General features: G+C 46.7%; 1 protein-coding gene across 1 annotated transcript in view; it reads left to right on the plus strand.

Annotated features, from left to right (window-relative positions):
- Positions 1–481: 481 nt before the first annotated feature.
- The window catches only part of itga9 (integrin, alpha 9), a 936,771-nt gene continuing 922,117 nt past the window's right edge, over positions 482–15,135 (plus strand). The window contains exons 1-2 of the mRNA XM_072467362.1: positions 482–858; positions 1,330–1,457. Of these exons, the coding sequence (XP_072323463.1) occupies positions 680–858; positions 1,330–1,457 (307 nt within the window). The 5' untranslated portion in view covers positions 482–679. The remainder of the gene's footprint in view (positions 859–1,329; positions 1,458–15,135) is intronic.

Here is a 15,135-nt window from a genome sequence, read left to right on the forward strand (position 1 = left end):
CAGTAACTTCATTGCAGTGTTAATGTAAGCCTACTTGTGACAATAAAGATTATTATTATTATGCTCTCCCACAATAAGGACAGTAACTCCATTCAAAGAAAAAGATTCATTGTCCATGAAGTGATTTTCGACGGAAAAAAAATGCAAATTATTTTTATGTCGGTAAGTTTCAACCAAATGGCATCCAGCTTTTATGAGGTTTGTCTGGGAATTGTACAGCGACATCTTCAACAAATTTTTAAAAATTGATAATGTACAAAATATTTGTCCAGCCTTTGGAAAGTGTGTTTCTTGAAAGCTGTAATGGAATTGAGATTTTAATCTGGGCTGTGAAAGCAAACGGTTAACGCTGGAGAAAGAGCAATAAATGTATGTTGTCAGCAGCCGGTGTGTGGCGCCCTTGCTCTTCTGGTTAGATTCTGCCTCTTCCCTGCCCACTTCCAGTTAATCAGATGATCAGGGGGTAGAAACCCCTGTCCCTCTCAGCAGCCAGCAGTATGTGAGAGTGGATCAGAACCTCTGATCGGAGAGCGGCCACATTTGCCAATTGACCAGATTCTCTGGTTCACCTTCAGGATTTATTTGGATCGCGCCAGAGAGTTCACTTTTATTGCCCCAGACGCCTGAAGGGACTTTTTTCCCCCTCTCTCACTCTCCTTGGCTTCTGGTGAAGAGGGGAATGGATGGGCTGCTTGGAGAGGACATGAAGTTGTTGAAATTCTGCGTGGCTTTAATTTGGTTTGGGTTGATGGTGCACTCGTACAACATTGACCTGGATCACCCAGTCGTGTTTCGGGGAACCAATGGCACTTTCTTTGGATATTCCGTACTGGAACATTTCCACGACAACACACGGTGGTGAGTAGGACAAGAAGTGGCAGCAAGTTCGAAAACAGCAGCGCATTTACTGCGTCGGAATCGTCCCCCCCCCCCCCCCCCCCCTTGGTTCAGCTCCTGTAATGGTATTAATTGGAGGAAGTTCCAATCCGTGTCAATGTAATTTCCTTGCAGTTTAAGGGAGAGATTCCTGTATAGTTGTGTTGTTTATCTGATAATGTCATTCTGGAGGTAAAATGAACGCTGGCTCGGGACCAGTGCGTTTGATTAGTAAACTCATGCACTGAGCAATTTCACTGATTTCAGCCAGAAAAGACCAGCCAGAGTCATCCAATCGCCAACATTTTTATAGGTTTCTTCCAGTTTTTAAAAATTGATTTACTTTTTGCCAGTGGCTAGCAGGAACTGAATTCCTCGATCTGCATTTTACTTTATTGGGATCAGAAAATGCTTATTTCAGACAGATTTTCTCTCCCTATGTATTTTCTGCAGGATTCTGGTTGGGGCCCCCCAGGCTAACTCTACTTACAGCTCGTCTGTGCTGTCCCCGGGAGCCCTGTATAAATGTCGAATTCACAGTAATCCTGAGAAGAGATGTACAGAGTTGGATCTGGGTCGAGGTTAGTCCCGTTTACTCTGTTTATATTTTGGAACTTGTTTCCCTTCCTGAATTATGACGGTGCAGTTTCGACGAAAGCTTACACAACGAGATGCAATGCCCCCATCAATTTGTAATGTAACCATTCTGGTGCATATGTCACTGTTGTAACTCTGGAGAAAGCTGCATGTATTTTTTTTTAAGAAAACCACTGTGCTATTTCCTTGCGGACCCATAGCCAAGTGTCCTACCCTGTTTGTGTGTGGGGTTGACTTGGGAACTGGAAGAAGGGTTGGTGGGGGGTAAAATTTAACTTTAAATGATTTCAAGTAGGGGAAAGTTCTCTCTTCCTAAGCTATGATCTATATGTGATGGGATTAATTAAATGGTTGGACCAGTGTTTTGAGTAAATCTGCTTGTGTGAGTCATTGTGGAGGATTCTGTTAGTACCTCCCAGCATTTAGTACCTACATAAATTGTCCTGAGCTGATAAACATTCTCTCTCTCTCTCTCTCTCTCTCTCACACACACACACAGTCCACATAAGGCAGAGCTGCCTTATTTCTGCTCATTTGACAATCATACAGGATTGTTTTAAAAGAATGAGATATTCGACAAAGTCTCCGGAGATGATTTTGGAGAAGTGTTCGCATAATGCATAAGCTACAGGCACCGCCTTGGTCAAAAAAGCAAAATGTTGCAGTATTGAACACATTGAATGCATTTGAATGAAGTGTCAAATTATACCATGGAAGGGTGACCTTAAGACCCAATCTCGCACTCAGAATTACGAATAGTCCCATCATCAGCCCTAAAGCCTTTACCATCAAAGGTTATTCCATGCTGTAATATATGTAAATATGTTTGTTAATCACAGACATCAAAATATTTTGTGAAATTAATATAATGAATACCTGAAGCTTCTTAATTCAACTTTTAATAAAAAGGTTTGATCCTTTGATTCAGGGCATAGGTGTAAAGTCTGAATTAACCATCAACACATTTTGCATGTGAGGCTCTGATTTATACACAATTGTGTGCACTTGGTTTAACCTCCTTTGAAAGAGTTATCATCGCCTTTCAGGGTGTTTATGACCAGACTGGAGTTTCCGGACCGGCCAGTTTAGGGTCTTGTAAGAACTTTGCCTTGGAGCTGGGAACTGGGTAAATCTCCGCTTCTACAGTTTTGATGGTTCATGCAGAACACGGCAGCATTTATTGCTCATCGCTGGATGTTCTGACAACATTAAAAATATATTGGGGGGCAGCACGGTGACACAGTGGGTTTGCCCTGCTGCCTCACGGTGCCAGATCCCAGGTTCGATCCCGGCTCTGGGTCACTGTCCGTGTGGAGTTTGCACATTCTCCCCGTGTTTCCGTGGGTTTCGCCCCCAAAACCCAAAAATGTGCAGGCTAGGTGGATTGGCCACGCTAAATTGCCCCTTAATTGGAAAAAATGAATTGGGTACTCTAAATTAAAAAAAGATATATTGGGCGGGATGCTCCGTCGGCTGAAGGTAGATTCGGGAAACAACATGATTGGACGAAGAATCGATTTTGACACCAGAATCGTGGTGGCCGCCGGTTTCAGGCCAAATCGCAAAACTCTGGTGCCTTGACAGCATTCCACTCCGCACATACAGTAAACACCATTGGCATATCCTTAAGGAGCCTGACCCGGCATTCCACTGGGGGGGGGGTTCCCGGCGGCTTGTGCTTTTAAAAAATCGTGAAGCAGGCGCCGTGGCTGTTGAAGCGGGGGGGGGGGGGGGGGGGGGAGGGCGGGTACGCAATGTGTCCAACGTTGTCATAGTGTGCTGACTGATGCCAGGGCCAGGGGGAGTAGAGGGTGGTGGTCAGGTGGTGGGCTGCGGGGTCGGGGTGGCGAGCATGGAACACCATTGCCGCAATCTGCAAGGCAGCCATGTGGCTGTGCTCGCCGCTGACTGCCCACTGTAAACTTAGGGCCACGGGTCGTATGGGTGTCCCCCCTAGGTGCCCTCTGGCCACAGACGACCCATCAACAGGATGAGTGCGTTCCAGCGCAACAAGTGCCATCCTGTTGGCTGGAATGGTGTGTGTGGGGAGTGAAGTGTGTATGTGCGGCTGCAGCTTCTCAGCCTCCTGAGTGTCTATCACGAATCCGGCAAATCTGGCACTGAAGGGCAGCACGGTGACACAGTGGGTTAGCACTGCTGCCTCACGGCGCCGAGGTCCCAGGTTCGATCCCGGCTCTGGGTCACTGTCCGTGTGGAGTTTGCACATTCTCCCCGTGTTTACGTGGGTTTCCCCCCCACAACCCAAAGATGTGCAGGGTAGGTGGATTGGCCACACTAAATTGCCCCTTAATTGAAAAAAATGAATTGGGTACTCTAAATTTATAATAAATAAATAAATCTGGCACCATTTCTCATTAGAATCGATTGTGTTCCAGGTGGCGCCACTGTTAGCCTCTCAACGGTCGCGAAATCGGTCCAGGTGCGGTGTCAGTTTTGCTGTTTTGAAAGTTCACGAATCCTGCCCTGGCATCAACACTAAGGAACGGAGAATCCCGCCAATTGTATTTGATACCACATACATCATTAGTTTTGCATGCAAGTAAATATCACTAGAAGTTGAGAGGCAACCATTTGAACATTTATTCTTGGGGTATGGGTGACACTGGCATTGTGAGTCAATCATATTGTAAGTGAATGCAGTCATTTTTAGATCAGAGAAGGTAGGGAGGGGGGGTAACAGGTCCTCCCAATGTACATTGGTGAACCATTTGCTAACAATCCAGTCACTTCCATGACTATTGTTTCTCTGCCAATCCACAAATGACCAGATTTGTAGTTGTTTTCAATTTAACATTTTTTTTTGGTGGAATATGAACTTCTGGGCTGCCACTTCATTTCCCTAACAACCAGGCCACTGTACCCTTTAAAGACAGCACTTTAAATCTTACCCCAGTTCAGTACCTGGAGCCGGTGGAGCAGCTGATGACTGCCCGTACATTGTGACATTTTTGACTAGTCTGTCTAGCATTAAGTTCGCTCTCTGAAAACTATTCCTGCTTAGATAAGTCCCCTGGGCTTGAAGGGATATACCCAAGGTTACTATGTGAAGCGAGGGAGGAGATTGCTGTGATGATCTTTGCGTGCTCACTCTCCACTGGAGTAGTACCGGATGATTGGAGGGAGGCGAATGTTGTTCCCCTATTCAAGAAGGGGAATAGGGAAATCCCTGGGAATTACAGATCCATCAGTCTTATGTCTGTGGTGAGCAAAATATTGGAAAGGATTCTGAGAGATAGGATTCCACCTGGAGGTCGGTGACCAGTGGTGTCCCGCAAGGATCTGTTCTGGGACCTCTGCTCTTTGTGGTTTTTATAAATGACTTGGATGAGGAAGTGGAAGGGTGGGTTAGTAAGTTTGCAGATGACATGAAGGTTGGTGGAGTTGTAGATAGTGTTGAGGGTTGTTGCAGGTTACAACAGGACATTGACAGGATGCAGAGCTGGGCTGAGAAGTGGCAGATGGAGTTCAACCTTGATAAATGTGAAATGATTCATTTTGGAAGGTCAAATTTGAATGCTGAATAAGGGTAAAAGGCAGGATTCTTGGAAGTGTGGAGGAACAGGGGTATCTTGGGGTCCACGTACATAGATCCCTCAAAGTTGCCACCCAGGTTGATAGAGTTGTTAAGAAGGCGTATGGTGTGTTGACTTTCATGAACAGGGGGATTGAGTTTAAGAGCCGTGAGGTTTTGCTGCAGCTTTATAAAACTCTAGATAGACCACACTTAGAATATTGGGCGGGATTCTCCGCAATCGGCGCGATGTCTGCCGACCGGCGCCAAAAACGGCGCGAATCAGTCCGGCATCGCGCCGCCCCAATGGTGCGGAATTCTCCGCATCTTGGGGGGCCGAGCCCTCACCTTGAGGGGCTAGGCCCGCGTCGGACTGATTTCCGCCCCACCAGCTGGCGGGAAAAGCCTTTGGTGCCCCGCCAGCTGGCGCGGAAATGACTTTGCCGTGCGGCGCATGCGCGGGAGCGTCAGCGGCTGCTCACGGCATCCCCGCGCATGCGCAGTGGAGGGGGTCTCTTCCGCCTCCACCAGAGTGGAGACTACTGCGAAGGTGGAAGGAAAAGAGTGCCCCCACGACACAGGCCCGCCCGCGGATCAGTGGGCCCCGATCGCGGGCCAGGCCACCGTGTGGGCACCCCGGAGCCTGCCCGCGCCGCCTTGTCCCGCCGTTCAAAAGATGGTTCAATCCACGCCGGCGGGACAGGCATTCCAGCAGCGGGACTTCGGCCCATCGCGGGCCGGAGAATCGCCGGGGGGGGGGGGCCGCCAACCAATCGCAGCGCGATTCCCACCCCTGCCGAATATCCGGTGCCGGAGAATTCGGCAACCGGCAGGGGCGGGATTCACGCCAGCCCCCGGCGATTCTCCGACCCGGCGGTGGGGTCAGAGAATCCTGCCCATTGTGTCCAGTTCTGGTTGCCTCATTATAGGAAGGGTGTGGATGCTTTGGAGAGCGTACAGAGGAGATTTACCAGGATGCTGCCTGGACTGGAGGGCATGTCTGATGAAGAAAGGATGAGGGAGCTAGGACTTTTCTCACTGGAGCAAAGAAGGCGGAGAGGTGACTTGATAGAGGTGTACAAGGTGATGAGAGGCATGGATAGAGTGAATAGCCAGAGACTTTTCCCCAGGGCGGAAATGGCTGTCACGAGGGGACATAATTTTAAGGTGATTGGAGGAAGGTATAGGGGAGATGTCAGAGGTAGGTTATTTATACAGAGAGTGGTGGGTGTGTGGAATGCACTGCCAGCAGAGGTGGTGGAGTCAGAGTCATTAGGGACATTTAAGCGACTCTTAGACAGGCATATGGACAGCAGTAAATTGAAGGGGTGTAGGTTAGGTTGATCTTAGATTAGGATAAATGGTCGGCACAACATCGTGGGCCGAAGGGCCTGTACTGTGCTGTTCTATGTTCTATGTTATACTGCTGACACGGAATGAAAGAAAAAAACCCATTTTGAATGTTTAACACTCCCTTGGCCAATCATATATTAAGATTTTAGTTATTGTCCAAACATATAAATACCCTGCTTTTCATACCTTATCACTTAGAAGGGACCTCCTTCCCCACTGTGCTCTGGAGAGATTTGTGTATCCTGTGGGCTTGGTAATTTCTACTTCCTCAAGTTGTTAGAAGCAAATCAATGGGTACATTGTGATCTCCAGCTGGGAGAACCCCCACTTACCTTTGCAGATGTACGGCTGGAATTTGGTCAGAGAACTTCAAAACTCCGGGTAACTTTGTATGTCACATGTGCCAAGGATGTAGGTTCATCCCAATGGCACTCCCGATCCAACAGTTATCTAGTTTCAGCCAAAAATATGGATGTGGAGTGGCGGCCTCGTGGTGCACTAAAAACCAACCCTGCCTCGGAGCCAGATTTGTTAAATCCCAACCTGTAAATCCTTCCAACACACACCAATGGCAGGTAGTAAGTGCAGGAGACATTCCTGGTTAGCCATGTGCTGGAAAGTGAATTGAGGCCTCCGCCATCACTATTCATAGCAGCGGAATGTAAGCATGCCTGTAAAAGTGCCTGTTGCTACAGCAACTCGGACTCCTTGGAGGGCTGGATGGCTGGACAGCTGGTTTGGATCAGATTGATGCTGACCGCATGGATTCTGATCCCCATTACATAAGAACATAAGAACTAGGAGCAGGAGTAGGCCATCTGGCCCCTCGAGCCTGCTCCACCATTCAATGAGATCATGGCTGATCTTTTGTGGACTCAGCTCAACTTTCCGGCCCAAACACCATAACCCTTAATCCCTTTATTCTTCAAAAAACTATCTATCTTTATCTTAAAAACATTTAATGAAGGAGCCTCGACTGCTTCACTGGGCAAGGAATTCCATAGATTCACAACCCTTTGGGTGAAGAAGTTTCTCCTAAACTCAGTCCTAAATCTACTTCCCCTTATTTTGAGGCTATGTCCCCTAGTTCTGCTTTCACCCACCAGTGGAAACAACCTGCCCGCATCTATCCTGTTTATTCCCTTCATAATCTTATATGTTTCGATAAGATCCCCCCTCATCCTTCTAAATTCCAACGAGTACAGTCCCAGTCTACTCAACCTCTCCTCGTAATCCAACCCCTTCAGCTCTGGGATTAACCTAGTGAATCTCCTCTGCACACCCTCCAGTGCCAGTACGTCCTTTCTCAAGTAAGGAGACCAAAACTGAACACAATACTCCAGGTGTGGCCTCACTAACACCTTATACAATTGCAGCAGAACCTCCCTAGTCTTAAACTCCATCCCTCTAGCAATGAAGGACAAAATTCCATTTGCCTTCTTAATCACCTGTTGCACCTGTAAACCAACTTTTGCGACTCATGCACTAGCACACCCAGGTCTCTCTGCACAGCAGCATGTTTTAATATTTTATCATTTAAATAATAATCCCTTTTGCTATTATTCCTACCAAAATGGATAATCTCACATTTGACAACATTGTATTCCATCTGCCAGACCCTAGCCCATTCACTTAGCCTATCCAAATCCCTCTGCAGACTTCCAGTATCCTCTGCACTTTTTGCTTTACCACTTATCTTAGTGTCGTCTGCAAACTTGGACACATTGCCCTTGGTCCCGAACTCCAAATCATCTATGTAAATTGTGAACAGTTGTGGGCCCAACACTGATCCCTGAGGGACACCACTAGCTACTGATTGCCAACCAGAGAAACACCCATTAATCCCCACTCTTTGCTTTCTATTAATTAACCAATCCTCTATCCATGCTACTACTTTCCCCTTAATGCCATGCATCTTTATCTTATGCAGCAACCTTTTGTGTGGCACCTTGTCAAAGGCTTACTGGAAATCCAGATATACCACATCCATTGGCTCCCCGTTATCTACCGCACTGTTAATGTCCTCAAAAAATTCCACTAAATTAGTTAGGCATGACCTGCCCTTTATGAACCCATGCTGCGTCTGCCCAATGGGACAATTTCCATCCAGATGCCTCGCTATTTATTCCTTGATGATAGATTCCAGCATCTTCCCGACTACCGAAGTTAAGCTCACTGGCCTATAATTACCTGCTTTCTGCCTACCTCCTTTTTTAAACAGTGGTGTCACGTTTGCTAATTTCCAATCCGCCGGGACCACCCCAGAGTCTAGTGAATTTTGATAAATTATCACTAGTGCATTTGCAATTTCCCTAGCCATCTCTTTTAGCACTCTGGGATGCATTCCATCAGGTCCAGGAGACTTGTCTACCTTTAGCCCCATTAGCTTGCCCATCACTACCTCCTTGGTGATGACATTCCTCTCAAGGCCCTCACCTGTCATAGCCTCATTTCCATCAGTCACTGGCATGTTATTTGTGTCTTCCACTGTGAAGACCGACCCAAAAAACCTGTTCAGTTCCTCAACCATTTCCTCATCTCCCATTATTAAATCTCCCCTCTCATCCTCTAAAGGACCAATATTTACCTTAGCCACTCTTTTTTGTTTTATGTATTTGTAGAAACATTTACTATCTGTTTTTATATTCTGAGCAAGTTTACTCTCATAATCTATCTTACTCTTTATAGCTTTTTTAGTAGCTTTCTGTTGCCCCCTAAAGATTTCCCAGTCCTCTAGTCTCCCACTGATCTTTGCTACTTTGTATGTTTTTTCCTTCAATTTGATACTCTCCCTTATTTCCTTAGATATCCACGGTCGATTTTCCCTCTTTTTACCGCCCTTCCTTTTTGTTGGTATAAACCTTTGCTGAGCACTGTGAAAAATCACTTGGAAGGTTCTCCACTGTTTCTCAACTGTTTCACCATAAAGTCTTTGCTCCCAGTCTACCTTAGCTAGTTCTTCTCTCATCCTATTGTAATCTCCTTTGTTTAAGCACAAAACACTCGTGCTTCATTTTACCTTCTCACCCTCCATCTGTATTTTAAATTCCACCATATTGTGATGGCTCCTTCCGAGAGCATCCCTAACTATGGGATCCTGAATCAATCCTGTCTCATTACACAGGACCAGATCTAGGACCGCTTGTTCCCTTGTAGATTCCATTCCATACTGTTCTAGGAAACTATCGCGGATACATTCTCTAAACTTTTTAGTTTAACTCCTAGCTCCCTAAATTCAGCTTGTAGGACCTCGTCCCGTTTTTTTTACCTATATCGTTGGTGCCTATGTGCACCACGACAGCTGGCCGTTCACCCTCCCCCCCCAGAATGTCCTGCAGCCGCTCCGAGACATCCTTGACCCTTGCACCAGGGAGGCAACATACCATCCTGGAGTCTCGATTGCGTCCGCAGAACCACCTGTCTAATCCCCTTACAATTGAGTCCCCTGTCACTATAGCCCTGCCATTCTTCTTCCTGCCCAGCTGCGCAGCAGAGCCAGCCACGGTGCCATGAACCTGGCTGCTGCTGCCTTCCCCTGGTGAGCCATCTCCCTCAACAGTATCCAAAGCGGTATATCTGTTTTTCAGGTGTTGACCGCAGAGGACACCTGCACTGCCTTCCTACTCTTGCTCTGTCTTTTGGTCACCCATTTTCTATCTCCCTCAGTACCTTTCACCTGCGGTGTGACCAACTCATTAAACGTGCTATCCACGACATCCTCAGCATCGCGGATGCTCCAAAGTGAGTCCATCCGCAGCTCCAGAGCCATCAAGCGGTCTAACAGGAGCTGCAACTGGACACACTTCTTGCACGTGAAGGAGCCAGGGACAGTGGACGTGTCCCTGAGCTCCCACATTGCACACGAGGAGCATGACACGGGTCTGAGATCTCCTGCCATGTCTTAAACCTTCGGTTAACTTCAAAAACTACAATTTCAACAAAAAAAACAACAAAGAAAAAATAAATATACCAATGAAAAGAAACAGAAAGACAGAAACACTACTTACCAGTCACTTACCAGGGATAAAAAGCACTTCCTCCCCACCCAGCATTGAATTCCCACCTCGATTTAAATTCCCAAACTCACTCTTAGCTGTGTCTCACTCCTGGCTCTGTCTTCTCTGGCTCACTGGGAGAACTCACTGGGAGTGAGTTTACAAGTTGCTCTTTTTAAACTGTCCTGAATTGACTCCCCTCCCCCACCTGCTTTTAGATCAAGGTAGATTTAAGTGACTGACACTGAACTGCCAACCAGTTATGTGAGTGGGTGGGGCAGCCCTTGTTAACCCACACTGCACAATACTAGCTTAATTTAAATTAATTTAAACTCCTGAAATTTAAAAGGCGCTGCCTTACTGATTTAATTCAATTCCCACCTAGATACAAATTCCCAAACTCACTCTTAGCTGTGTCTCACTCCTGGCTCTGTCTTCTCTGGCTCACTGGGAGAACTCATTCTGGCTGGTGTGGATTCAGGAATTATTTCCTCGCTCGACCAGTAGTGGAGGTTGTGACGCTGTGGAGCTGTGGAATAGAAGAGGGTCTGGATGTGGAATCTGATGGCCGGATATTGCACCCTGTGTCAGGACCCCCAAACCAAAGTCGAATGGGGGTCCTGACCCTGCACAGCATTGTAGCAGCCAACAGTGATTTCCTTCATTTAGGCAAATAGCGGCCAGAGAACATATTCACCATCTGATTAAGGTGGGAGTGTGGGCTTTCAAAGCTGGAGGGACAATGGAAGGAAGCAAGTAGAGGAGAGATCGAGGCATTCACTTTACATTTTAAAAATGGCCACAGTTGTCAGGCCAGCATTGTAGAGGAAGAAACTCTCCACAGGGCAGCCTCTGGCCTTGATGGACAGGGGCTGAGCCTCAAAGGCAGCCTGGGAGCTGTGGTTCGCCAGCCTGCTGCCAAGAGGTTGGCTCGAGACAGCTGCCATGCTCCCAATGCTGCGAATTGATAATTGACCTTTAATTTATTGTAACAAGCTACCTGCTGCATGTTGGTGAATAGCTGTTCTGCCCCAGAGCAAAATGGCTTAGGTGAGCGATTTTGCCACCAAATCTGCGCATTGCCCAGAGAAATTACACACTCTCCCTCTGTTCTTGCCTCTGTATTGGGGCAAAATCTTTCCCTTAGTATTAACTTGATTCAGCAGGTGGCACAGTTAACCTCAGTAATATAAGGGCAAAAATTCAAACATAGAAATTTAGAAAATAGGAGGAGGGACATACGGCCCTTTGAACCTGCTCTGCCATTCATTATGATCACGCCTGTTCCCACTTTCCCCTTATAACCTGTTTAGCTGTTTAGCACAGGGCTAAATCGCTGGCTTTGAAAGCAGACCAAGGCAAGCCAGCAACAAGGTTCGATTCCTGTAACAGCCTCCCCGAACAGGCGCCGGAATGTGGCGACTAGGGGTTTTTCACAGTAACTTCATTTGAAGCCTACTTGTGACAATAAGCAATTTTCATTTCATTTCATAACCTTTGATCCCTTTAGCTGCAAGAGCCATATCTAACCCCTTCTTGAAAACGCTTGCTCTCTGTGGTAGAGAATTCCACAGATTCACCACTCTCTGGGAGATTAAACCTCTCCTCATCTCAGTCATAAATGGTTTACTCCATATCCTTAAACTATGACCCCTGGTTCTGGAGTTCTCCGCCATTGGGAACATTCTTCCTGCATCTACCCTGTCTAATCCTGTTAGACTTATATAGGTTTCTATGAGAATCCCCCTTCATTCTTCTAAACTTCAGTGAATATCATCATGACCGACTCAAACACCAGATCTGCCATCCCAGGAATCGGCCTGGTAAGCCTGCGCTGCACTCCCTCCATAGCAAGAACATCCTTCCTCAGATAAGGAGGCAAAAACTACACACAATGTTCCAGGTGGCCTTATCAAGGTCCTGTATAACTGCAGCAAAACATCCCTGCTCCTGTACTTGAATCCTCTCGCTGTGAAGGTCAACATACCATTTGTCCTCTTTACCGCCTGCTGCACCTGCAAGCTTATTTTCAGCGAGTGGAGTGCAAGGACACCCAGGTCTTGTTACAATCCCCCTCTCTCACTCTATAGCCATGCAAATAATAATCTGCCTTCCTGTTTTGCTACCAAAGTGGATAACCTCACATTTATCCACATTATACTGCACCTGCCATGCATTTGCCTACTCACTCAACCTGTCCAGATCACACTGAAGCATCTCTGAATCCTCCTCATAGTTCACCCTCCCAGCCACCTTTGTGTCATCTGCAAATTTGGAGATATTACATTTAGTACCCTCATCTAAATTATTAATATATAATGTGAATATCTGGGGTTCTAGCACCGATCCATGTGGTATCCCATTAGTCACTGCTTGCCCGTTGGAAAAAGACCGACTCTTTGTTTTCTGACTGCCAACCAGTTTTCTATTCATCTGAATACACTACCCCCAATCCCATGCGCTTTAATTTTACATGCGATTCTCTTGTGTGGGGCTTTGACGAAAACCTTCTGAAAGCCCAAATAAACCACATCCACTGGCTCCTCTTCTTCAACACTTCTAGTTATATCCTTGAAGAATTCCAGTAAATTTGTCAAGCTTGATTTCCCTTTCGTAAATTCATGCTGACTCTGTCCAATTCTACCAAATTTTCCAAGTACTCTGCTATAGAATCTTTTATATTGGCCTCTAGCATTTTCTCCACAACTGACATCAGGCTGACTGGTCTATAATTCCCTGTTTTCTCTCTACCTACCTTTTTAAATAGTGGTTACATTAGCTACCCTCCAGTCTGCAGGAACTGTTCCAGAGTCTATAGAATCGTGGAAGATGACCACCAATGCATCCACTATTTCTAGGGCCACTTCCTTAAATACTCTGGGATGTAGATTATCAAACTGTGGGATTTTTCAGCCTTCAATCCCATCAATTTCTCCAATGCCATTTTCCTACTAATCTCCTTCAGTTCCTCCCCCTCACTAAACCCTGTGCTCCCCTACATTTCTGGTTTGTTACTTGTGTCCTCCATTGTGAAAACAGAACCAGTATGTACTCGTTGGTCAGCCATTTATTTATTCCCCATTATAAATCACCCGGTTTCTGACTGTAAAGGCCCTACATTTGTCTTCACCAAACTTTTTCTCTTCACATACCTATAAAAGGTTTTACAGTCAGTTTTTATGTTACCCGTAAGCTTCCTCTCGTCCTTTATTTTCCCCTTCTTAATCACTCCCTTTTTTCTCCTTAGCCGAATTATAAACTGTTCCCAATCCTCAGGTCTGCTTTTAATTCTGGCCAATTTGTGTGCCTCTTCCTTGGATCCAATACTATCTTTAATTTCCCTTGTAAGCCATGGTTTGGCAAAATTTATCATTTTATTTTTGTGCCAGATAGGAATGAACAATTGTTGCTGTTTGCCCATGCATTCTTTGAATGTTTGCTACCTTTAGTGTAAGTTCTTTTAGGAACATTCTCCAGTCCGTAATAGCCAACTCGTGCCTCATACCATTGCAGTTTCCTTTATTTAGATTCAGGACCCTAGTCTCACAATGTCACTCTCCATCCTGATGACGAATTCTATCATATTATGGTCCCTCATCCCCAAGGGATATCGCACAACTAGATTGCCTTTCTCATTATACGGTACCCAGCCTAGGATGGCCTGTTCTCTAGTTGGTTCCTCAATGTATTGGTCCAGAAATCCATCCCATACAGGAATTTCTCTTCTACTGTACTGTTATTGTTTTGATTTTCCTAATCTACATGCAGATTAAAATCACCCAGAAATACAGATGTTCCTTTATTGCATGCATCTCTAATTTCCTGTTCAATGCCAACCCCACCACTACAGTTTGGGGATCTATATACAGCCCCCACCAATGTCTTTTGCCTCTTGGTGTTTCTCAGCTCTACCCATACAGATTCTGCATTGTCAGAGCTAATGGGCTGAATTCTCCGATCGGTGGCACCGAAATCGTGTTGGCGATCGGCTGGAGAATTCTTTTTTTACGCTGGAATTGGGGACGGCACCGTTTTTCCAGTGCTCTGCCCCCCCGGAAAAACAAAGTACTTGGGGAGTATGCCACACGCTGTCGTGACGGCCTCAGGATGTCACCTGAGGCCCTCCCCGATGCTCCGCCCCCGATGGGCCGAGTCCCCGACGGCGTGGGGCCCATGTCCTCACAACTTACGCCGACCTCACGTGGCGGCTGTGGACGGGGGGGAGAGCCGTTCCTCTGGCAGTGGGGGGGCTTGATCAGGGGCTTGGGGGGGCTGGTGGGGGTGGTCCGGGGGTGGCGAGGATGGTTACAGGGGGACAGTTTTTGGCAGGCCCAGTCCGCGCCATGCTGTACGGCGTGGCTACGGACAAGGCCATTCTGCGGCCGTATCCGCAGGTGAAACCAGGGGCTTTACGTGGCGCGGCTGCCAGCGGGTGGAGCATCGGTGCAGGGGTGGCGCGGCTTTCTGGTCGTAAGACCAGACGGATCCTGTGGACATAGCCGCAGATTCGGAGAATCCAGCCCAATATCTTTCCTCTCTATTGTGTTAATTTCCTCTTTAACCAGGAATGCAACCCACTGCCATTTCCTTTGGTCTGTCCTTCCTAAATACTGAATACTCCTGGATGTTGGTTTCAATCTCTGGGCACCTTACAGCCATGTCTCTCTAATCTCCACTTTATGATACCATTTACATCTATTTGCATGATTAATTCATTCACTTGATTGCGAATACTCCGCAGGTTAAGGCACAAATCCTTAAGGCTAGTCTTGATTGAGAATG

The sequence above is a fragment of the Scyliorhinus torazame genome, chromosome 11 (genome assembly GCF_047496885.1).
Source record: "Scyliorhinus torazame isolate Kashiwa2021f chromosome 11, sScyTor2.1, whole genome shotgun sequence".
Lineage (NCBI taxonomy): Eukaryota > Metazoa > Chordata > Chondrichthyes > Carcharhiniformes > Scyliorhinidae > Scyliorhinus > Scyliorhinus torazame.